Source organism: Chiloscyllium punctatum, chromosome 13, assembly GCF_047496795.1.
Source record: "Chiloscyllium punctatum isolate Juve2018m chromosome 13, sChiPun1.3, whole genome shotgun sequence".
In the NCBI taxonomy this organism is placed as follows: Eukaryota; Metazoa; Chordata; class Chondrichthyes; order Orectolobiformes; family Hemiscylliidae; genus Chiloscyllium; species Chiloscyllium punctatum.
In genome coordinates this window covers 92,691,306-92,715,471 of record NC_092751.1, presented here as the reverse complement: position 1 = coordinate 92,715,471, position 24,166 = coordinate 92,691,306, and the positions used below count along the sequence as shown (strand labels likewise).

The window sequence follows — 24,166 nt, the reverse complement described above, 5'->3', positions numbered from 1 at the left end:
AAGAAAACCATATTAAATGATGAAAAACACTTTTTAAAAATACTAAAGGCTTGATCATTTCCTTATTGGAATCTGTAATTTGATGATTTAAAATAAGAACATGTGCAACCACATGACTTGATGCACCTCAAGTTTATAACAGCCAAGTTGAAGACTCTGCTATTGAGATCCAGAGAAGGGTATTCCACAAACTGAAGCTGTCTGAAAAATGATTTAATATGTATCTATTTCAAAAGCTAAAACATGAAAATGATAATAGGAATAGAGACTAGTTAATTTCAATTGGAGTGGAAGATGCTAGACATGAGACAGTTCACATTTTGGTGATTAAGTGAGTGACTTCTTTGTAGAAAGTACCTGTTCCCCATAGAGTAATGCAATGCTGCTGATGAGTAGGGCACTGTCCATTGTAGCAGTAACCTTTTCCATTGCTGCAGGGAGAACCATTCATTTTGAAGGCATCTTCTGAACATTCAGCACTCTCACCATTGCAGTAGTCAGGTAGATCGCAGTCATTTTGTGCGGCCCTACATAATTGTCCTGCTGATTTAACCTGAATTAAAAAAAACATATGACCTGAAGTAACAATTCCCAAAATGACAGAGTAAAATAATTGAAGATGATAAATGAGGTGTGGTCAGCACAGAATACAGATCACAAAACCTGAAAGCTCTGACTTGCAAATGATTCACATAAACATGGACCAGATAACAGAGTAAAGTGGTTTATCTTGTACCAAAAGTGCATCTTCATTAATAACAACAAAACTGCACCAGGTTGCCACTTCTACAGACATCAAAGAATAACTTTAATGCATTTGCTTTCCTTACTGCCCGATTTTTCAGTTTCGTGAAATAAAAACATGAGCATTATAAAATAGTTGTTAACATTTGTGCCCTGAATACCATTGCAAACTCTTAGTGATATTGGTTGAAGATTCAAATCTAAACTACACAGGATACACAATTGTGCCATGCAATCTTTAACAGCCACCTGACCAAGCAAAAGGAATCATGAGTTAATCGCTCATCAGGATCAAGGATTCCCCAACTCCCTCAATGTGGCAGAGCCAGTCTGGATTACATCAAATGTATGGACTGTGATTTAAAAAAGATAAATAGTGGCCACTGGCATTTGTACCTTGCAATTCTGGCAGCAAGCTCCAGCAGCACACTCCGCTCCCTCCTTGAATTTGCAGGTTGTAGCATTACAACAAGGATTGGTGCATTCCTACAAGGTCGAACACCAATCAGTATTAATTTCAATTATTAATTTTAACAAACTTCAACAAGTCCTTAAACTATTACTGTACTATCAAACAATGAACACTATTACTATGTGACATTTCAAATCAGAAATCATTGGAAAACAACAGGTGGAGCAAAATTTAAAAGTAAATAAATAATTCAGCAGTATTTCCAAATGGATTGTAAAATGATCACCATAATGGCATCGATATGGAGCTCAATTACTCAAAGACATAGGCATCAAAATATACCACCTGAAATTTCTGTGAGCCACATGCTATTCTGTCAAGGGACTAATTCCTTCAATTTTACAAAAAGCAGGAAACAGGCTGGTCATGAATCAACAGCTTACTTTTACTGCGCCTGATTATCTTTCCAACAAAGCCCTTGTAACAAAGAAGTCAAACTCATTTTGGAGACATGGATTTCCTGATCTCACTTTGATATTGCAACAGTTTGACCATAATTTCCATGTCAAAACACACACCAGGCTGCTAATTTCCTAATGAGGCAGCTTCACACAGCTGGCATTCACTTCCACAGTACTTAAAACATTTATCTATCTATTTTCACAGAAAAAGTAAAGAAATACAAAGTATCATTGAAACACACAATTATATGATTTATAAAGGCTAATCTTCTGGATGGATATTCCCACTGCATAATCTCAACAACCAGGAGCAAACAACCTATTGAAAGTCTACCAATACTCAACTCAGGTTTCTTTGTTCCTTAATATTAGTGGATGGAAAGTAGGGAATAAGAGCCAGTGATTTCCTCAGTATCACTCCTTGAGAGCAGTTTTCCGATCAGCTGCATGCACTCTGAAAATGAGCCCTTTATTCCCTCAATATTCAATAGATTTCTCAATCTATAGTACAGTAGTTGACATATGGGACATTCGGACAAGAATAATAATCTGGAAATGATGAATCATTAAGCAGGGGAAGTGGGTGGCAGTGAGAGAAAATTAGCTCAGGATAACCGCAAGTTCATTAAGGGGACTGTATATTTTGCACTTGGATTGGAAATGTGTTTATACATGCCATTATTTCAAACTGAACAGGAACCTGACAGCAGCAATAAATACTTCTTTACACAGTTTTTCTATCAATTCTTACATACTGCCAAGTAACTGGCAAGAACTTGTAGGAAACTGCAGTTTCAGATCTCTGTAGTTGGGCTAATATTCTATTCTAGGAGTTGTTCAGTTTAGCTTAATTAAGAACACCAAAAGCTCTTCCCTGATTAAATGAAGCAGTAACTTGACATTATCTAGAGTCATAGTCATACTGCAGGGAAACAGACCCTTTGGTCCAACCAGTCCATGCTGGACATAATCCCAAACTAAACTAGTCCCACCTGCCTGCACTTGGTCCATATCACACCAAACCTTTCCTATTCACATACTTATCAAAGTGGATTTTAAAATGCTGTAACCGTGTGTGCATCCACTACTTCCTCAGAGACTTACTCATGCTACATGCTGTGTAAAATAAATTGCCCCTTGTGTCTTTTTAAAATCTCTCTCCTCTCACCTTAAAAATGTGCCTCCTTGTCTTGAAGTGCCCCATCCTTGGAAAAAGACACCTACCACTAACCCTAGCTATACGCTTTGTGATTTTATAAACCTCAATGGTCACCTCTTAACTTTCTATGCTCTAGTGAAAAAGAGTCCCAATCTCTCTTTATAAACCAAATCTTCTGTACCGGAGAACATCCTGTTAAATCTTCTGAATCCTCTCCAGCTTGATAATACCCTTCCTACAACAGGGCGACCAGAACTGCTCACAGCACTCCAGATGGTCACGGTGAATTTTTAATTTCTTGCTTCATGTATATTCTTGACATGGTCCTTCCTGTCCTTAAGCATACTACAGATTGGTTGCAGAAACCTGCTCTCCCCTTCTGATAAAAGCATAATACCATTCACCACACTTTAAAATTGTACTTCTTATCTATGTAATATGAGACACTTCATTGAGAGCATGGTTTCATATCCTGCTCCTAGTTCTACAGCAATGCTGCTCTGAAACTGGCAACATAGTTTGACTCATTGTCCAATTTGAGTTCCCTCAGAGTGCCAAACTTCTGGTAGGCACTATGAACAAAACTGCCCCTCACATGCCATTGTGTTATGTTGGCTTGCCAATGATGGGCCATAGTATCTTTTAGGTTGCAGGAGCCTGCTTCACAGAAACATTAACCTACCGTTGTACAAAACAGAAAGTGGATAGTTTAAATGTCATTTTACTATAATACATAAATCTTCCAGACCAGTACTGAATTTGTGCATTACCTCAACAGTACCACAGTCACATTCCTCTCCATGCTCAAGGAACTGGTTCCCGCATGCTGGATTTCCATACAATTCATCTGCTCTGGGACTATTCAAAAGGCAGTCTGTCATCCTAGTCGCCAAGAAGTGCTGCAGCTCCTGATGGCTGCAACTGCTGAAGCTTTCAGGCAACACTGGCCTGTAAACAAATAGAGATGAGAACAGTCAAATGAGATCAAGTCTAGATTCACATTACATGCAAACATGTAAAATGGCATTAGATAAAATTTGGATTGTCACAAATTTGGAGCTTTCAGACTGGGAATGTGAAAACAGAGTTGAGATTTTTGCTTCCAAGGATATAATTGCATTCGAAATGGTTCAGAAAAGGTTGCCATGATCCATGCCTGGGATGAAAGACTTAGCTCTAGGAAGAGAGCAGTTTTACCCATTTCAGTTTAGAAGGAGAGGTGGTGATCTTATTGAAAGATGTCAGATCATGTCGCAACTTGACAGGATGGATTCTGAGATTATGTTTCTCTGTTCTTGTTGAAGGGATCAGAACAAAAGTTTGAGAATAAGAGGTTTTGCTTTGAAGACTGAAATGGGAAGAAATGTTTTCTACCAGAGAGTTTCTAGTCTGTTGAATTATCTTCCCCAGAAAGCAGTGGAAGATAGGCCATTGAATTTAATCATGGCTGGGTCAGGTAGATTTTTGATAGACAAGAAGATCAAGGCCTCTGCAGATGGGAAATTTGAGTTAAGGGTCAATCAGAACATTACTGAATGGCACAGCAGGCTGAAAAGGACAAATGGCCAATTCTTACCCTTCAAACTTCTATGTTTCTAAAACATTGGTGCCAATGAATGGAAAAATGTTTCCTGTAATGCTACGCTCACAGCCTACAACACAGACTCCTGCTCCAAAGTATACTGTTGCTGTTAATTAATGTGCTGTTATGCCAATATAATTGGGGCTCTCTCCTTGTTAAGATTGCAGTTCAGAAACAAAATCCATTTAAATTTAACTAATAAAAATAGTTTACGTAGAATTTGAAAATATGTCAAACATCATCATTACAATGGAACACTCCCATGGTTGATGATAGTGATAGAAACAATTACTTAAATTTATTACAGCTCTTTAAAGGAGGTAGCACAGGATACATAAAGGCAAACCAGTGGCTGTAATATACTTAGATTTCAAAAAAGCATTCAATAAGGCACCACACATTAATAAGAGTAGATGGTGTTGGAGGCAGTAAGATTAACATGGATAGGGCATTGAATGGTGGAGCAGATTTGAAGGGCCAAATGGCCAACTTCATCTTACAGCTTACGGACTTAAGGATTATCCTCTTGAAGAGCACAAAACTCTACCAACATTTTCACCACACAGAAAAATTAAAAACTTGAAATCAAACTTAGTTTCTTTTAAATATTTAATCAAATAACATTACGCCAGGAGCAAATGTTCTTGTTTGGGCTTGTTGCAGACAGTTCTGGTCATACCCGGTTTTCTCTGCCATGATACAGCCACCATTGCTTTCCCTTGAGCCAGAGCAACGACAATATGATGTGTGGTCTTCATCGTGAGACATACCGAAATTGTGACCCATCTCATGTGCAATTGTGGATGCCAAGCCTAATGGGTTTGAACTGTGGTCCTGCATATAATGAATAGAATTGTTACAACTCTTGCCATCACAACTACAAGTCCAAGCCACGATTCTTGATTAAGCTTAGAAGCATTATGGCATTGAATAACTTCTGTTATGAAAATACATGGACACAAAGCAATGACTGAAAATGATGACATCGTTGAAACTGTTTAACTCCAAAAGGAAGAATAGGGCAGAGACAGGCAATTGGGCCCAACAGGTTTATTTGTATTTGTATTGTGTACAAACTTGCTTCTACCATCATCAACAGAGGCTTCTATTCTGCTCTCCTTCTTACCAAACTTGCTCTTAAATGTTTCTTTGATAATCATTGTAACCTCTCCAAGTAGTAGCAAATTCTACATTTCAACCATTCACTGCAAAAAGCTCTTCAAATTTATTTATGACTATCATATATTTATGACCCCCACAAAACTGATACTGTAATTCCATCAGCTAACTTGTGACGTTTTATCACTGTAAAGATGAACACAAAAGATTTCTAAACAAGTTGCCCTAGTTCTACTGCATCATAAGGCTGCACACTCATGAGCGAGAGCGAGAGATAGTGGTGGGTTAATCTAAGGGTCACCACACGCCTTAGACTAGGAGGGAGGTGGAGAGAAGAATCCTTCGTGGTGACCTCAGCCAGTATGGGAAGTGAACTCACATTGTTGATGTTACTCTAGATCACAAACCAACAATCTAGCCAAGTGAGCTAACTAACCCTTAATCATAATTCCATTGCTCAGGCAGTCATATAAATTCACTTGGAGTTTAATTTCTTCAGTTGGACAATTAAATGGAAAATAATGAAAATAAGAAGATCCACATGGAAGTGAAAAACTGGCATCTGCAATTTTAAGAGATTTGAATGTTCTTCCTGTTGGTTGCTTGCACCAATAACACTAATAAAGGATTTTTATTAAATTCAAATATTTTGTAATTCTATAAATTATGCTTTTAAGTTATGATATTTGAAAATGGGGGACCTTTCATTTTTTGTAATTGTAGAAAGTGCCATGAAGGTAACTTACCTCATTTACTCCACCAGACAGATAGGTGCACATTGCAGATTTTGTTGCCAATCCAACAGTTGTTCCTTCAAAACCTTTTCCACTGAAAGGATAGATATTTAATGGTAGGTTTGAAATTTCCCTTGCAAATATTAATGGCATTATGATAATGACAGTCATTTTGATCATAAAAAGAAACTTCAGACACATTCCTGGAAACATGGAGAGAAAAGATTTGGAGGGATAGGGGCCAAAAGCAAGCATATTTTAGTTTAGGAAATCTTGTCGGCATGGTGAGGTTGGGCCAAAGGGCCTACCTCTGTGCTGCATGCCAAACTGCTAAATCAGCACCGACATAACTAAAGCTGCAGAGCCCCTCACTACTTACACAATCAGAAACCAGAGATTGTTCATGCTAAATCAATATAGGGCCATAACTGTTTTATGATTCATCTTTGGGAGGTGGATAAAAAAGTACTCATTACCCATCCCTTGTTGTCCTTTCTCCTGTTGCAATGCTTGTGGTAATGCTGTTCCTACAATGATTTTAGTAAGGGAATTATAGAATATGAGTTGGCAATGAAAAAGGGTTGGAGAAATATGCCCAAATCAGGGTGCTGTGTGTCTTGGTGAGGAGATGGAAATGATAGTATTCCCATGACATTGATGTTCTTTTCCTTCTCAACAGTGAAGAAGGTGCTGTTGAAATTAATTTAAGTTATTGTCTTGAATCCCATAGATCAAACATAATGGAAGGAGTGTATAAAAATGAACCTGATGACAGGGGTGCCAATGAAAAGAACAGCCTTATCCTGGAATGCATCAAAATTCTTGATGGTTGAGAAGTTGCATCTATCCAAATAAGTGTTTCCTATTCCATTGACGTCAACTTCTAGACTGTGGTAGGCTTTGAAGATCATGAGGTATACCATTTTATTTGAAATTTTCATCAGTGAATGGGCTCCTGGCATCATGACAGGGGCAGGAGGAGGGTTGGATTCATTGGTGAAGCAATCAACAAAAGTTGGACAGAAGACACTTCCCAAGTCCCGTAAAATATTATTTAGGTATGACATGAAAAAGCATCTATTACTTAAAGAGTTATAATGTGGGCTTTTAATAAATCACATGGAAATAATCAAAAATGCAATAAATTTCTGAAAGGATCTCAGTATAGCCCCTTCTGTAAAAACTAATCTAATCTTTAGACCAAAGCAGATAGCAAAATTGCTCTTATGCACAATTGACTGATTTTGGGGTTTATTTTTAAAACTACATACGTGACAAACTGTGCGTTATCATGCCTCTTCTTTAACAGGAGCTCCTTCCTACGCCATTTGAGAAAGTTGTCAAGTGTGATATCAGGATTTGAGCTGACAGCAATTTTGTCTGAATAGGTCCACACTTCCATTCCGACCAGTGCTACACGGATATTCAATGATCTGTACAACTAATGGGAAAAAAAGTGAAGAAAAAAAAAGAATAACAAACTGCAATACAAAGAATTAAATATTTGTTAAAAATATTCTAAGATTATTTGGAGTGGCAATCATTTTACTGGGTTGAAAAGGATATCTAATTCATATAAACTCTTGCAGCTAAAAGAAAATAATTTTCAATCATTTTCAATCCTTGTCAAATCAAATGCTCCACATTACCTTTGTCTAGTTTTTCTTTTGCTATTTATAAGAATAGTTTGTCTTTGTGAAATTTGTTAGCATATTTGACCTTTTGATATTAATCCAAATTCTTGTCACATTTAAAATGGTTTTGTTAGTTCCAGTGAAGAGTCCCACTTATAATAATGATTTCCTTATTTTTTTAAAAAACACAGTCAGAGAAACACATAGATACAGTCAGATAGACAGATCAAGTGCATCTTTTATTTATCTTTCCACCAACATTTTCTTCAAGCTGTGCAGTCACTTGGAGAGTCCACGTATGCCAATCAGCATGTGGATGTATTGACCTCTCGTTCTAGAGGCTGAAGTAGGACAAGGACCAGAAAGATCTGTGCAACAGCAGGAAAAATTGATGCGAATGTAACTTGCCACTCCCCGTAAGATAAAATGATTATTACCTTGTCTACATGATTCACTACTTCCATCATACGCTGTCGAATTGTGAGGAGGTCTCTGAATTTTTTATACTGAAATAAAATAAAAAGTGACCTCAACAGACCATCAACCAAAATGTTTTCCAGAAACCTGCTTAAAAGGAAAAAAATCTCATCACGTTCCCTTGATACAAAAATCACTACATTTATTTCGCGAGAACTGTACAGTCTCAACTTGATTATTGTTTCCTCTCACTACTTAATTCAAACATTTACTGACATGATGGATGTGTCTGTGGCTTCAAACTTGGATGATATCTGCCAACACCAAGGTCCACACTGATGTGGAAACAGGACAAAGTGAACCCATCTTAAAGGAACAGGTGGCGGCATGGTGGCACAGTGGTTAGCACTGCTGCCTCACAGCACCAGAGACCTGGGTTCAATTCCTGCCTCGGGCAACTGTCTGTGTGGAGTTTGCACATTCTCCCCATGTCTGCGTGGGTTTCCTCCCACAATTCAAAAATGTGCAGGTTAGGTGAATTGGCCATGCTAAATTGCCTGTTGTGTTAGGTGTAGGAGTCTGGGTGGGTTGCTCGTTGGTGTGGACTTGTTGGGCCGAAGGGCCTGTTTCCACACTGTAATGTAGTTTAATTTATTACAATTATACTCTAACAATCTAGTAGGGTTCTTGTGCTGCAGTAGTAATGCCCTTGCCTCTGAAGCAGGAGGCCTGGATTCAAGTCTTACCTGCTCCAGGGGTGTATGACAACATTGCTGAATAAGTTGATCAGAAAATATCTCAATAATTTAGTGACAAGGATTTTTCACACAAATACAGGACTGTAGGAAACAATCAATCCTATGACTCAAATGACGTTTTTCAGAGATTTGTAAAATCACAAGATTATTAATAGTTTTCAAAAAAGCTTGAAAGATTTTATAACTACACTAACTTTCAAGCTCCTGGGGAGTTTTGAAGAATGTGAATCACATGGGTCCAGGAGAAATATAATACAATGTGTAAAACTTCAAAAAATAATGTCAGAACGATCATTTGGAAACATAGCTATCCTTTGAAATCGATGCTGAAAGATTTTGCGAGTTAATAAAACTCAAGGCAACTTGTGAAAAAGTATCTTGATTAAGATTTACCTCAGCATTGTCAACAACTAAGTAAAGTTCCACATATCGGGTGCTTTGTGAAGCCTTTGCAGATCTCTAAACAAAAAAAAGGGGAAAATTAGGCAAGCTGAAAGCAGTTTATAACATGAAAAAAAAAATCAACATTTTCTCATATATCCAAATGTTTTGCTCATCATAAAATTATCACAAACATGCATATAGTTCACAGGAATGATATACCCTGCCAAGAGGTTGGTAAAGTGCTGCCATTTTAGGTCCATGGTCATAAAGTGTCAAGTTGCGTGTACTGCATGATCCCCGTTTCACTCTCAGATGCTCCTGTCTGTACAAAGCATGTTGCCCAGTTTGAGTTCCTTCCAAAGGTTCAATGAGGTAGACATTACTCCCAGCCATGAGCGCACCCCTGGAAAGCAACATTAATAAGCATATTGATCCCAACTCCATGAATGCTTACTTCAGTTTATTAAAGATTATTCAAATGTTACAAAAGTTAGACAGAGGAGGGAAGGTCCAGAAGGAACACCTTTTATTCAAAACACTCTCCTTTTCGTAATTAGAATTTTTTCCTGGATTTGAGGTACTTCGTTTTGCCAACCTAAAACGCATATTGGGAATGTCAATTCTGAAACTGCACCCTGCAAGGAGCAAGGAAAACAACTTTGAATTGCCTCAAAAGATTGTTCTAGCTCAGTTTGAGCATGTCCTACAATTACCATGAAATTTATTATTAGATGACTGCATAGTTCAGTTGGGTCTCTGTTGTTAACCAGAGGATTCAAGGTGACTGGCAAAAGAATCAAAGGGAGACGAGGAGAATTATTCTTAATGCAACAATTTACGATGACCTGTAACGATGAGCTGAATGTCCTCCTTTAACATGATTCTTTGAAATATACCATTTCTCTTCATAATAGAGACACAATAAAATGCTTCTTCAATAAGACTTTTGTTGCTGTTTGAGCTTGAAATGTTAAAATTTGCATTAGTTTTGAGAACAGTTTTCTGATGAAAATTATATTTGGTGTATTATACTTAAAAATCAAAAACATTTTGTACAGACATTAATTATTTAAAACCATTTTCTGGTTCCCCTCATCTAGTTATAATGAACAGTAATAACTCTTGTGCTAGCTAATGTAAGATCATTTGCAAATCCTCCTCAGCATAGCTTAATCCAAATGAATTATAGTTCTTATTTTTGGTGGGTACGAATGAATTATTATTTCAGTCTTTCTTGAGCAGTTTTATTGTTCAATCTGCAGCTTTGTGAATGCTTCTTTTAAGACAATTTCTATTGTTCACTGTGAAACCAAGTTGGCAAAGCTCCATAAGTTGGCAATCATTTCCTTGTGCCAATGTACTGTACCTTGTACAGACTGATCCATTACTCCCTTCTAGTCACCAGTCATGTCACTACTGTAACTCAGAGGCTGTCAAAACTACAGTATTTTCCAAAGTTTTAAAAAAGGCAAGCCACTTTATTCTTTAACTCAAGGCTTCCCTATCCATGTGCAAGTATCAGTAGAGCTACACTGATTATAATTTAATTGTGACCATATCATTGGGAAACTAAGTTATTAATTAAATTCAGCTTCAACTGTTGGAGGTGCATCTCATTGGACTTGGTCTGCTTACAAGGTGGAGCTTCTGAGTGTTTGGACTTTTTTGCCTGGAAAGGGAGAACACCATTTAACTCACAAACTCAAGTGGGCCCAAACCTCAGCTTTACATTTACATTTTTTAAAGCAATAAGGAAAGTCATTGATGTGCTGAACAAATATTCTGGTGTAACTTGGGTTCTTAGAGGAAATAGCAGTAGGTTAACTACCAATGAAAAAGGCAGTTTTATGTAGTAAGAGCATTACTCTATACCTGAGTCCAGTACAGGTGCTGATACTGACAGAGGAATCATTGATGCCTTCAATAACACCATGATAATTACAATGATCCTGCAAATTAAAATATTAACAGCATTATAAAATATTACATACTTTAATGTCAAATGTTCACTGCAATTTAATAACTGACAGAGGAATACCAGAGATTGTGGCGTGGCTACCACTTCAGTTCCATTTTCCAAGTAATGTGTTTCAGAATAATGATCGACCAGAAGACCCCTGTTGAAGCACAAAATAAATAAGTTGGAGTTTAAGGAATTTCAATAAGAGTGAGTGTTGCGGGAGCTCTCTACATTCAAGCATCCTCACGATTTTGAAATCAGCCTCATTAGATTGATTTAGAGTAGTAGTCATTCTGTAAAATTCCACCTCCTTCCTGCTTGGCTTTGCCTAATCATCAGCTCTTCATGAAATCCTTTGACTCCCTCAACAGCTTCAAGTTTTGTGGTATCCTGCAACATGAGTGCTGGCCCCTTCATTTAGTTACATTCAAATGAAGAAAGCCCATCAACCTAACAGACAAGTGGACAATACCAAAAACATGAAAGGTCTTTGATTCTAATTTTGAAGGTTTCATTCATTGTTCATCAGAATATGAATAGAAATGTGCTTAGGACTGTCCTCTAAATATAAAAGCTGCTGGCCTCTGATCTGGTCAAAGAACTATAATAAATAGTAACTCAACACCAACAGTTTAGCAGAAGCAATGGTTACTAATTCATTAGGAAGGCCATAGAATTTGCAGTGTAGCCTTAAGCAATCACTAACATCAGTAACTGTCCACAGGACAGATCATATTTACACTTTGAGATATGACTTTTAAGAATGTTTACTATGTTTGGCCAACACTCTTCCATTTACATATTTATTGACAACTAGATATGTATTTCCCTTGGATTTACAGAATACCTTTAACATAAGGAATAAAGTGATCAAAGTGGCTTCACAGAGGCATAAAAAATGAACTGGGCTAGAAGAGATGTGAACAAAAGCTTGGGTGAAGAAGTGGGTTTTTGGTGATGTCTTAAAAAGGATGAAAGAGAGTTGGAGAGATGTGGGGATTTCCAGAATGTGGAACCTCAGCAGCTGAAGGTATGGCCCAGATCATGGATCACATCCTGGCACCACTTCACCAGGGGTGAGGTGAAGGAGTGCGAGATTTGAGAGAGGCCAGACTCAGAGAGACTGTGATGTTCAGACAGTGACACTGGATGTGGAAATGGGATCAGCAAATAATAGTGCCATTGAATGTATTATAAATTTGGAAGTTGATGGATCAGAAGTTCATGCCAATCAGGAATTAGGACTAGGGTAATAACTGAGGTGGTGTTGAGATGGACAATTTTACATGAGCAAGGGTTTAGGAGCTGCTCTGAATGGTTGTGAAATTAACAAATTTTTGCAAATGGGTTGATGGGATGGATAGAGGTGAGAAATATGGCCAAGGTGGAATTTGGTGGTCTTAGTAATGGACAGCTACAGGATTGGAACCTCAACTCAGAATTACATATGATACTGAGGTTATGAACACAGTCTGGTTAAATTAGAGACTATAAAGGGAGGGGAAGTGTGAAGCAATGGGATGGAATTTCCATACTACTTATGCTAACCAAAGGTTTCATCTTCCCAGCATTCAGGAGAAAGTTCCAGACCCTCCACGGCTGAGTCTCAGAACAGAAGGTGTGTAGAGGGGCAGGGTGTGCTGGCAGGCATCTTTTCTTCCCATGCTCCCAGTGAGCCTCCAGTGTCACCCCATCCACTATGCTTAATGGCCCATTCAAATCACTCCACTCTGTTTGTTGATACCGGTTAGGTCTCTTTACACTTCTGTCTCAGTACTATTTTCCCAAACTTCTACTGTCACGGTTCTGCATAATTTTCAGCTCCTCTGAATTTTACTCTTTCCCGCGAGATATAAACAGTTATTATCGTTATCTTAAGTTCCTCCCTCTACATGTTTAAAGTGACTGTGTCAATGCTTCAGTACACTAGTCTCAGACCTCTACTTCATTCTGTCATCCAGATTAAGTTTGTGACCACACTTCCTGTTTTATTTTAAACTTCCTTCCTTTTCAATACTGCTATCTCTGAAAGACAATGCAGACAAAGTGTTAGCCAACATGTTGCATCCTTCACTCACTTATAAAGTGTGTATATTTTGACAAACTTCAAGAAATGTTCATATTGGAGAAGGTCACAAAATTACTACCATGGCACACAAGTTAGAATGATCAGCATTGTCCTTTCCTTTTGCACCTTTTCCCCCAAAGGTGCATTGATAAGCTTGTTGTACAGGGACCTGTTCACCTGATGCTTTAGAATGGACTTTATTTTAATCTGTACATAACCCAGATAAAGTTTATTCCATTCATGCAACATATCCTTGAGTTAGAACAGTGGTTTACACCTGACCAATATTTGTTTCCAACAGCAGAACATACTTCAAACTATTAGAATGAGAATGGGACCAGTTTATTTTTAAATTGATTTTCATTCCAAACTTGTTCAGAGCCACGTCATTTTAGTGACTAAATGGCTGCGTAACTCATTTGTGCTGGTTGACAAGAGTTAACAGAAAATACAAATAAAAAAATTATTAAGAGCCATCTAGACTCGAAACGTTAGGTTGCTCTCTCCCCATGAATGCTCCCTGACCCGCTGTGATTTCTAGCATTTTGCTTTCAGTGAAAACAAAATATCAACTATTTGTAACGCTAGAATCAACCTGTATCTAGATTGCTCAAAATGAAGCAGTTGAGTACAACCACCTTGTGGATGTACACCACTGTGCACTCATCTCAATTTTGCCTAAAAAGTCACAATGATGAATTAACCAGTGTGACCTCGCACCAGCCCCACTCAAATACAAACAAGTATCCAAGGCTTACAAAGCAATGGCACAGACTTTTACACAGCAATGCAAGTATCTCAAAATAGTCCTACTCTCTGAAAATAGATTAAAAGAAAGCAGCATATAATGGGACATTGTTAAAAGGAGATGTCAATCTTACCCATTCTTCTCAAGATGAACATAGACTTCTTTTCCTTCCAGATTTACAGAATAAGTCACTTTTTCAGGATGGATAATCTGAATAAACGGAGGAAGAAATGAAACATCATTATTCTCAAAATCAAGATAATTTCTTGCTGTGCAATGTTGCACAATCAGGTAACAATCACAATCTCTGAAGCAGCAACTTCATGATGTGCTACTTCTGTTCAACTCCTGGCAGCATCTGTGGAGAGAAAGCAAAGTTAACTGTTCTTCACTCACTGGTCTTGAAGGATTAATTCTATTTGTTTCTGATTTCCAGCATCCACAGTTCTTTGGTCCTTTTGTTTAGTGTACCACAAATGGTACACTAAACCAAATTGTGGTACACTATGTACCACAAATTCTACTGTAGTAGGAGGAATGGCCTAATCCTGCTGGTCATGTATCAGATTTTTCTCTGTGCAGATTGGCTGTCATGTTTCATAAGACCATAACAAACAGGAGTAGGCCATTCCGCTACTTCAGCCTGCTCCACCATCCAGTAAGATCATGGCTGATCTGATTGCGCCTTTAGCTCTACTTTAAAGGTCTGCCTCTCCATAATCCCCAATACCCTTTTAGATCAAAAAGACCTGGGTAACTCAGCCTTGAGTACATATATTGTTCTGCCCATAATGCAAGTGTTAACACTTCAAAAGAACTTAATTAGCTGTACAGTATTTTTGAATGTCTTTGGATTGTGAAAGGTGCTATACAATATGCAATTATTTGCTTTCTGTGGATTGCAGGCTCCATCTCTGAATTACTCCAGATGGTCCTTGAGCTCCTGGGCAATTTCATTACTTGCTTTTTCTATTTCTCCCAGTGTCTTGGCCAATATTTATTACTCAACCAACACCAGAATAGATTCATTCAGCACATTGATGCCTATGTGGTCTTGCTGTGTACAAATTGCCTTACAGGTGTAAATCGCCAATCTTGGAAACAAGCAATTCCTGGTTACTTCATCAAGTTCTTCCTAACCTTCAGTATTCCAACAAAACCAATCCCATTTTTCTCCAATTATGAGGAGCCTGAAGCCAACTGCCCATCTGTATTGGTTTCTGCTTTCCTGCCTCCCTGTCCTAATTTATAAAACTGAACATTTGATTTGCTTGTTCTAGAAAACAAAACAACTGAATTGTCTTCCTACTTTTAAAAAGTGTGTATATAGCCCTTAAACCTCTCCACCACTCCAAGTTTGAGAACATTTAGTCCTTGTGTTACAGCTTTCTATTTCTATTGAAAAAAATAACACACTTGGCTGGATTCTTGAGAAGGTGATGGAAGCTTGGAACTCCAGCTTGGTCTGGGGAGAGCTTGGTGTTGCTTCTCTTTGGGTGGGTCTGTCCTTCCTCATTACATAACACCAAGGACTTCAGAGGACTGTAGTGGGATCTTTCCCTGGAGTCAGGGCCCCTTAGGGCAGACTGGCAGCTCAATGAAATGGCAGTATCAACAGGAGGCACTAATCAGGAAGAGACTAAGATAGCTTGTTGCTGGATCAAAGACCATGGGTGTGTGATGAAGGAAAGAAGGACTGTATCCCAATGGGGCCCCTCCACCCAGCTGCTTTCTAATGCTGTGTCATTCAATTAAGCATCAAGTACTTTTAAACAAGAAACATATATCTACCTCATCCCAAAGGTTTCCAGCTCTGCAAGCTTCCCCCTCCCCCACTAGTTTAATTTTCATGTTCCTTACATGGCCAGTCTCCCATGTGCTCTGGATTTATATTCAGATCCTTAAGTGGGCTTTCCATAGTCTTTCCCATAATGGGCTAAATCATAGTGGAGATGGCAAGATGAGGGTGGGGGCACAGTCCTCAAATGGCACCATCCTAGCACCTACAATCCTTCATCAAACACACTGGGGCAGAGAGGTAATGAGATCTAATCCATTTTTCTCAGATTTAGATTTTTTCTCACACTTATCGGCTTAGTCTCTTAATTTGTCTGCATTCTGAGGATTCACAGCCCCCTTTACAGGAAATGCACTCTACTGGTTTTAGTGCCATTTGCAGTTTCTTGTCTTCTTGATACCCTTATCCAGATAGGTTTTATATATTGATACTGAAGGTTCCAGCATTCACCGATGCAAGGCACCATTACTTACAGCCATTCAGAAAAAGTATTTCCATTAGTCACTATTCTGTTGTTTTGTCCCTTCTAGCAGCATTCTATTTATTTTTAAAGCCAGTCAAGTTGTGGACATTGCTGGCAAAGCTACAATGTTTTTAACCCCCTTCTGATAGCCCATGGGAAAAAGTGATGAGTAATCCTTGTGAAGAAGGTACTTCTGCAGTGACTTCGTCGTTGTGGTTTAATACAACAATATAGCTTCTGAGGTGGTTGCAGAGGGTGGTAACAAGTCAACCACTGTGCTGAGGGTCTGGAATCACACATAGGACAGACTGGATAAAGATCGGAGGTTTCCTTCACTGTTAGTAAATCTGAAACATTTTATATGGTCACAATGGCTTTCTATTCCAGATTTTTAACAAAAAAAAATTAACTGAATTTAATTCCCAAGTTACGATGGTGAGATTCAAACATAAGTCTCCAAATCATTAGTTCACGTATCTCTTTTATTAATACAGTAATAAATGGTCCAATGTGCTTTTAATAACCCTGCTTTTGTTTAATTAGCAAGCCTCAAACAGTACTGTATTGAATTACTTTTTTTCATAAAATGTGTCAGTTTTTTATTTTATATTTGTTAATGGCATGTAGGTGTCACTGGCTAGGCCAGTATTTATTGCCCATCCCTAATTGCCCAAAGGACAGTTAAAGTCAACCACATCGCTGTGGGTTTGGAGTCAATGTAGGCCAGACCATGGAAGAACAGTAGATTTCCTTATCTAAAAGGGACCTTAGTGAACCTTCGTGAACCACCAACAGTTGGTACACAGTCACTTTTAGGTCAGCATTTTGTTAGAATTAAAATTTCACTCTCCCTCATGATGGGAAGAATCAAATACACATTCCCAAAACATTAGCCTGAGTTTCTGGATTACCAGTCCAGTGACATTACCACAATACCACCATGCCTTTTATCAATCTGTGTCGCAAGTCCATTCTGATGAATTGATTATGCCCGAAACATTGACCCTCCTGCTCCTCGGATGCTGTCTGACCTGCCGTGCTTTTCCAGCATCACATTTTCAATGCTGACTCTCCACCATCTGCAGTCCTCACTTTCTCCAATTTTGTAAATCTGCATTGGCTGTCCTAAGTTAACCAGGTTTTCCAGGTAGCTATACACTTGGCCTTGCTTCCAGAAGCTGATCCACTGTGGACGTTAGTCTAACTAGTTCACAGTTACACATTGGACCCCTTTGTTTATAGGACCATGCTTCAGGTCACTTTCCAAGCATCTGGCAAAACTTCAATATCAAAAACTATTTGAAAGATTGCCACCTAAACCTCAACATTCTAATTTCCCTACCGTTATCTTTGATTGGAGCAGCAGTGGTGTATTTGGGTCTTGGCCCGGCGCCTGCCCGCTCCTATCTGCTTTCTTTTTTCTTTTACTTTTGCTCTTTTTCTTTTTTTCCCCTCTTTAAAATAAGTCTTTTTTGGCGTCTTTGACAAGGTGAGAGTGGGCCCAGCCTCCTGAGCATGTGCAGCAGTGGTAACAAATGAGTTAGCTGCTCCTGGCATTTGGTGGAGCATGCTCGAGGAGGCAGACCAGAACTCCAGGCTAGGCCGAGGGAGAGCAGATTTTAAAACCTGGACTTTCTCCTTCTATTTTGGATAAGGATTTTCAGAACTGGACATTTTTCTTTTTGTTTGATTTATTCTATTTCTTCTCATTTTTTAACAAAATTTTGGTTTTGTATTTTAAGATGGCAACTTTGTACACTTTTCACTGTACTCCTGTACTTGAGTACACATGACTACAAAATCTAGTTCTCAATCTCCCATCAAGGAATCAAAGGTCAGCTGCTTACCACTTGGAATTCTTTGTTGAGTTCCATGTAGGAAACCTTCTGTTTAAACACACTATTCTAACTGCTTTTAGATGGCCCTCAGAATTGAATGGTACAAGTTTGAATGGCCCAGAAAGTTGCCATGGGAGTTCAGGCAGCATCCAACGAGCCTTCATCAGGGCTTTTGCCCGAAACGTCGATTTCGCTGCTCGTTGGATGCTGCCTGAACTGCTGTGCTCTTCCAGCACCACTAATCCAATATTTGGTTTTCAGCATCTGCAGTCATTGTTTATACCCAGAAAGTTGCCATGTCTAGTTTACCATCGAGCAGGGAGACTCTGACCAACTCGCTGCTCTGTTCTAAGCGCAGGTTTCTTGGGACCACAGATATTGAGTAAGTCAACATCACACACCAAAGTTGAGGCCTTCCTGGCCAGAATACCTTGGCTGCTCAATACCTTAACTAGCTTCCCCATACTTCCTTATAGCTTTACATCTGTCTCACTTACATTGTCCTGTTTCTGACTGCTCTAACCCGACTCCCCCAGTCATTTACAGAAGTTCCACACATTTACTGTAATCATGCCCTTAAGTGTGTTGTTTTATATCCTCACCTCTGATGGGGACAGGTCCCTTTTCGTCAGGATGCTGTCCACTAAACGAGGTTTCACTATTTCATACTTCACCACTCCAGAAAGTGGGTCAGACCCGGGAGAACAAGCAGCTGCAGAAAGAAAACAGCAATTCAGCGGGTTAGGGACAACCCACACATTGTGTATCTGTAACTAATTAATAACACTGCAGTAAAAGTTTCATTGAAATGCATAAATAACAAATTATAATTTAATGGCAAATCTGTCAACCATCAGTGTTTCTTTTAACATTTAAGATTTGTGCAGATGATTGCGGATATATACTTCGCATTACACCATATAAAATACAACTCTAGTGTAAAGTCCTAAAAATCAAGTACGTTTATCTCCCCTAATAAATCTGGTAATATTAAACATATTTCATTGACGAAAACGCAGATATGCCAATTGCAGATTTAATTAGGAGATGGTTTCCAAAATAGTTTGCGAAGAACGTATTCACTGTTTAAAGTTTTAACAGTTGGCTTTAATAATAGGATCAGCAAACGGGCTAGAGGGATGGAGTCAAAAGTAGGTTTCAATACAATAACTAAACGGAGATTTTTTTTTAAACGAAACTCTACTTCTGTTGAATATGGCACATCAACAAATAATGCAATAATTTAAACTCACCATATGTCGAGCACACGATCAATGAGACGTGAGTAACAAGAACCCAGTGCATTCTGCTGTAAGACAGACCTCTGTCTCCTTCTGGGCACACCGTTAACTATCCCTGAATGTAGATCACTCACTGTTACACTAAGACTGACTCACTGACACAAGCCCCGCCTGGCTGTCGGAATGTTCAACATTAATCCAATCAATCGACAGGACCCCAATTAGTCAGAAGTGGGTGGAGGTTAGAGTGAAACTTAGGTAGTTTCACCGCTTTTTTAAAAACTAAGATTTGTTTCTTGACCGTTTTCTTTAGTGAGGCGGTAGTCCTAAAAGGTGTGTGAAAGGGTGGCTCTGACTATGAGGAAAGAGGTGCTTGGAGGTGGAGCGTGGACACCAGGGGAGGGAACGGTTCTTTAAAGAAAGAAGTTTTGAGGTTAGGGTAAGTCAGAAATAAAACAGACAGAATGGGATCCAGATCCACACCCAGTACTCCCAGACCAGCCCCAGTTTGAAAATAGTTAAGAAATATTTTGTGTGTAAGCCTGACCAAACACTCAGGAAGGGCCCGGAGTGCAGGACGATTAGAGTCATGTCTTGGCTGCCAGATCTCATAATCAGGACAGAGGCTACACATCAATTGAGTTTTATTTTCAAAGGACTCCGCCCCTCAATGCTTTTCAACTTGTAAACAGCACTTAGCCCTTGGTGAGAGCGTTTAACAAAAGTTGTTACAAAACGTTCCTGATGCTGAGAATAAGAAAGCCAGGGGACCCTTGTAACACACATCACGCCCCATATTACAGCGAGGACAGCAGCTTCCCTCAGATGCAAAGAGAATTTGTCTGGTGCGACTCTCTCGCACCTCCTAGTGGATAATGGGTAGAGGCCTGGAGGAGAGCAGTGTGTTTTGCTGACATAGCAAAAAAAAACGTCAAATCACTAAAAAAAAAGAGTAGAAAGTGGCAAACTCAGGAGAATCGAATCTTGACACAAAAACTGAAAACACTCTGCAGGTCACACAGCAGCTGTGGGGATAGAAACAAATGTCTAGAGAATGCTAACTCTCCAGTTAGTCCCACCACAGTTGTTGAATGACCTACTGGATGCTTTCCAGTGTGTGCAGTATTCTGATTTTTGCTGGATGGTGGCAGTTGTACATATCGACTTTCCATTCCACTCCAAAATGCTGCCCACATAGTTTTGGAAGTGTGGACAATCTAATGTTTACAGATGAAATTGGATAATGCTAGAAGGAAGTACACTTGTAAGGCTATTGGGGGTGGGGATGGGATAAGTGGGATTGCTCCATAGGGAGCTGGCATTGACAGTGGGCTGAATGGCCTTTTTCTGCACAGTCAAAATTCTACCAGTAATTTCTACTTAATTATGAATTCAGCTTTAGTAGAGAAAAACTACAAATACAAACTTATAAGATAATGATTTTAACTGGGCAGCTTGTCCATTGTTCTTTGATCTGTAAAGCTGTCAAGTCCAGCGGTACGGTGGCTCAGTGATTAGCCCTGCAGCCTCACAGTGCCAGGGACCTGGGTTTGTTTCCAGCCCTGGGCAACGGTCTGTGTGGAGATTGCACATTTTCCCTGTGTCTGCAAAGGGTTTCCTCCCACAATCCAGATCAGGTGGATTGGCCATTCTAAATTGCCAAAGTGGTAGGTGCATTAGCCAGAGGGAAATGGGTCTGTGTGGGTTACTCTTTGAAGGGTTGGTGTGGACTTGTTGGGCCAAATGACCTGTTTCCACACTGTAGGGAATCTAATCTTTTAGATTTTTCAATTATATATCATAGAAGGGCATCCTCCCATTATAGAAATATAAGCCCATTAAAAGTATCCCAACTAGGACAACTGATTTTGTCTGAATTCTTACTGAACATATTTTTTAAAATTTTATAAATCATCTGTGCAGGGCAATCAACAGTGCAGGTTTATGACTCAATGCCTCCTTTTGTCTCATGTAATAGGAAAAACTACTGCAACTCCCCCCAACTAATGACTCAACAGCATCCTGACTGACCTACCTGTAACTTCTGGATGGCTTGCACTAGACCTACAGAACTGATGACGGTCAATCCCCTGTAATCAGATGACCCTTGACTGATTGTAGTCCCTGCAATCCCACTTTGATTTTGATGCTTTGCCATTTGTTTGAAGCACATTCAGGACATTGTCATGTAAGCTGCTGGCACATTCTACAGCACTGATGTTGATGTAGCACAGTTGCATACAGAGACATGTCCATCTGCAGTCTGACAAGTTGCATACCTGTTCCTCTGCACTCAAAAGCGAACTAAACTGTAGAGTCTCGCAGCCTCCAAGTAAGTGCAAAAGTCAGTGAGCAGAACGGAAGCAAACTTTCTCCCATAAAAAGAACTAGGAGCAGGAGTAGGCAATTCAGCCCCCTGAGCTTGCTCTGATGTTCATTACAATCATAGCTGAAAAGAAGCACATGTGCATATCAGTGTAAAAGCATCCCTTGCATGCGATCTGTGGCTATGTTCTGTCCATAAAGCAATCTGGCAGAAGCCTGCAAATCATAGGTGTGCCTCAACTCCAAAGTGAAGTGTTGAAGGCCTGAATTGGTCAGAGGCTGGCAGTTTGCTGATGTGGAATTGCATGGATGTAGGGCCACGCGGGATGATGGCCGTGGAGCCTGCAGGGATGCTGTGCAGAAGAAGCAATGGCAGCATGGTCAGAGACAGACATTTGGTGAGCTGTAGCTGTCAGGCGCCCATTCAATTTTGCATGTTTTACAGTAGTTGTGCCATTTACAGTAGTTGCTCAGGAGGAGAGGAGAACATAGAACATAGAAAAGTGCAGCACAGAACAGGCCCTTTGGACCACGATATTGTGCCGAGGTTAATCCTAATGTAAAATATAGTAACTTAACCTACGCACCCCTCAACTCACTGCTATCCATGTGCATGTCCAGCAGTCACTTAAATGTCCCCAATGACTCTGCTTCCACCACCACAGCTGACAACGCATTCCATGCATTCACAACTCTCTGCGTAAAGAACCTACCTCTGACGTCTCTTTTATACTTTCCTCCCAATATCTTCAAACAATGACTCCTCGTACCAGTCAATCATGCCATGGGGAAAAGTCTCTGGCTATTGGCTCTATCTATTCCACTCATTATTTTGGATACAGAATTGGAAGTAGGATATAAATGAGACAATTTGGGGTTTTAATGGGGTGCTAATGTATGGGAATAAGCTGATCTTCACTCCGCGGTAAAATTACCATTCAAAGCTTCAAGGGAAAAAGGGCAACATCTTTCTCAATGTTGAGAGTCTTTCTTTTTTTCCATTCTCTCTGCATTTTATTACCATACTTTTTTAAATTTCAAAAATATACTTAACCTATAAAAAAACTCTTTATATACATACATAATTACAAAAGCAGTTCAGTTCTGTACAGTTGCATAAGAAGAAACAAAGAAACATTGGAGTTTGACTCTATCCGACAAACAAACCAAATGAATTTCTTACTTTTACAAGGTCATATTTACATATTTGAGGAACCAGGGGCTCCAATAACTAAACAGACTCCCACTTAACTTTGGCAGAAAGATCTCAGACTGTAGCTTTTCCCTACTGTGCCTAGGCGGCAGCTGCCCCAAGCTTTACTGTGTCCCTCAGCACATAGTCCTAGACCTTAGAAGGTCACCATACTTGCCATACACCAGGGAAGGGAAAATTCTATCAAAGGTGAACCTGGTTCAGCCTCAACTGGAGCATTGTCTCAAATTCTAGGCACTTTAAGACAGATGTGAAGAGAGCGTGTAGAAAAGCTTCACAAATAGTTTCGGGGATGAGGGGTTTCAGTCAGGCAGATAGATTGGAGAAGGATGGCTGTTCTCCTCACAGAATGTTGAGACAGAACTTTGATGAAAGTGTTCAACTTCGTGAGGGATCTGGGTAGAGTTCACGTTAAAACTGTACACTTTTCAGCTCTGATCTCCAGCTGATCGAATTAAACAAAAAAATGATTCTTTCTCTGTATTTCCATAGAATCCCTACAGGGGTCAAGTCCACTCTATTGGAAGAAAAGTCAACAGCGATTTAAGGTAAAGAACCAAAGGTAACGTGAGGAACAATTTCATTTAATGCAACATGTGATTAGAATCTGGAATGTGCTGTCTGACAGTGAGGTAGAGGCAGCTTGAAGCAAAGCTTTCATTAGGGAATTAGATTTATTTCATGAGTAAAAAATTACAAGGCTGTGGGGAAAAGGCAATTGAGTATATAACTGAGTTAATCTTGTGGAGAGCTGGCTTAGACACGAGTTGAAAAATCTCCTTCAATGCTGTAACTAGTTTATGATTCTAACCTATTCCCTGATAAATGTGATGCTGGAAAAGCACAACCAGTCAGGCAGCATCCGAGGAGCAGGAGAGACAATGTTTCGAGCATGAGCTCTCCCATCTTTTCCAGCACCACACTTTTCAACTCTGATCTCCAGCACCTGCAGTCCTCACTTTCTCCTATTTGTTGATCAAATTAAACAAAAAAATGATTCTTTCTCTGCATTTCCATAGAATCCCTACGGGGTCATTCAGCCCATCAAGTTCACACTGCCCCTCCAAAGAGCATCTCACCCAGACCCACCCCACATTCTCCACAGCTA

At 39.4% G+C, this 24,166-nt stretch overlaps 1 protein-coding gene and 1 long non-coding RNA gene across 7 annotated transcripts in view; one reads left to right on the top strand and one right to left on the bottom strand.

Annotated features, from left to right (window-relative positions):
* The window catches only part of adam8a (ADAM metallopeptidase domain 8a), a 44,514-nt gene extending 24,607 nt beyond the window's left edge, over positions 1-19,907 (bottom strand). Inside the window, exons 1-14 of one of the 2 annotated variants that reach the window (XM_072583244.1) lie at positions 19,533-19,907; positions 18,882-18,991; positions 14,314-14,390; positions 11,443-11,521; positions 11,277-11,353; positions 9,624-9,807; positions 9,414-9,479; positions 8,283-8,351; positions 7,483-7,652; positions 6,224-6,305; positions 5,038-5,192; positions 3,547-3,724; positions 1,141-1,230; positions 358-553 (exon numbers count right to left, since the gene is read on the bottom strand). In XM_072583244.1, coding sequence (XP_072439345.1) covers positions 358-553; positions 1,141-1,230; positions 3,547-3,724; positions 5,038-5,192; positions 6,224-6,305; positions 7,483-7,652; positions 8,283-8,351; positions 9,414-9,479; positions 9,624-9,807; positions 11,277-11,353; positions 11,443-11,521; positions 14,314-14,390; positions 18,882-18,991; positions 19,533-19,584 — 1,585 coding nt within the window. In that variant the 5' untranslated portion in view covers positions 19,585-19,907. Of the gene's footprint in view, positions 1-357; positions 554-1,140; positions 1,231-3,546; positions 3,725-5,037; positions 5,193-6,223; positions 6,306-7,482; positions 7,653-8,282; positions 8,352-9,413; positions 9,480-9,623; positions 9,808-11,276; positions 11,354-11,442; positions 11,523-14,313; positions 14,391-18,881; positions 18,992-19,532 lie in introns of those variants that run through there. The other variant, XM_072583245.1, reaches the window with a different exon arrangement.
* Positions 1-24,166, top strand: part of LOC140484662 (uncharacterized) — a 120,382-nt gene that overhangs the window by 30,160 nt on the left and 66,056 nt on the right. For 2 of the 5 annotated variants that reach the window (XR_011962307.1, XR_011962308.1), the window contains exons 2-3: positions 6,942-7,269; positions 23,551-23,606. This is a non-coding gene — a long non-coding RNA (uncharacterized lncRNA). Of the gene's footprint in view, positions 1-6,941; positions 7,270-7,520; positions 7,632-23,550; positions 23,621-24,166 lie in introns of those variants that run through there. The other 3 variants (XR_011962306.1, XR_011962310.1, XR_011962309.1) reach the window with 2 other exon arrangements.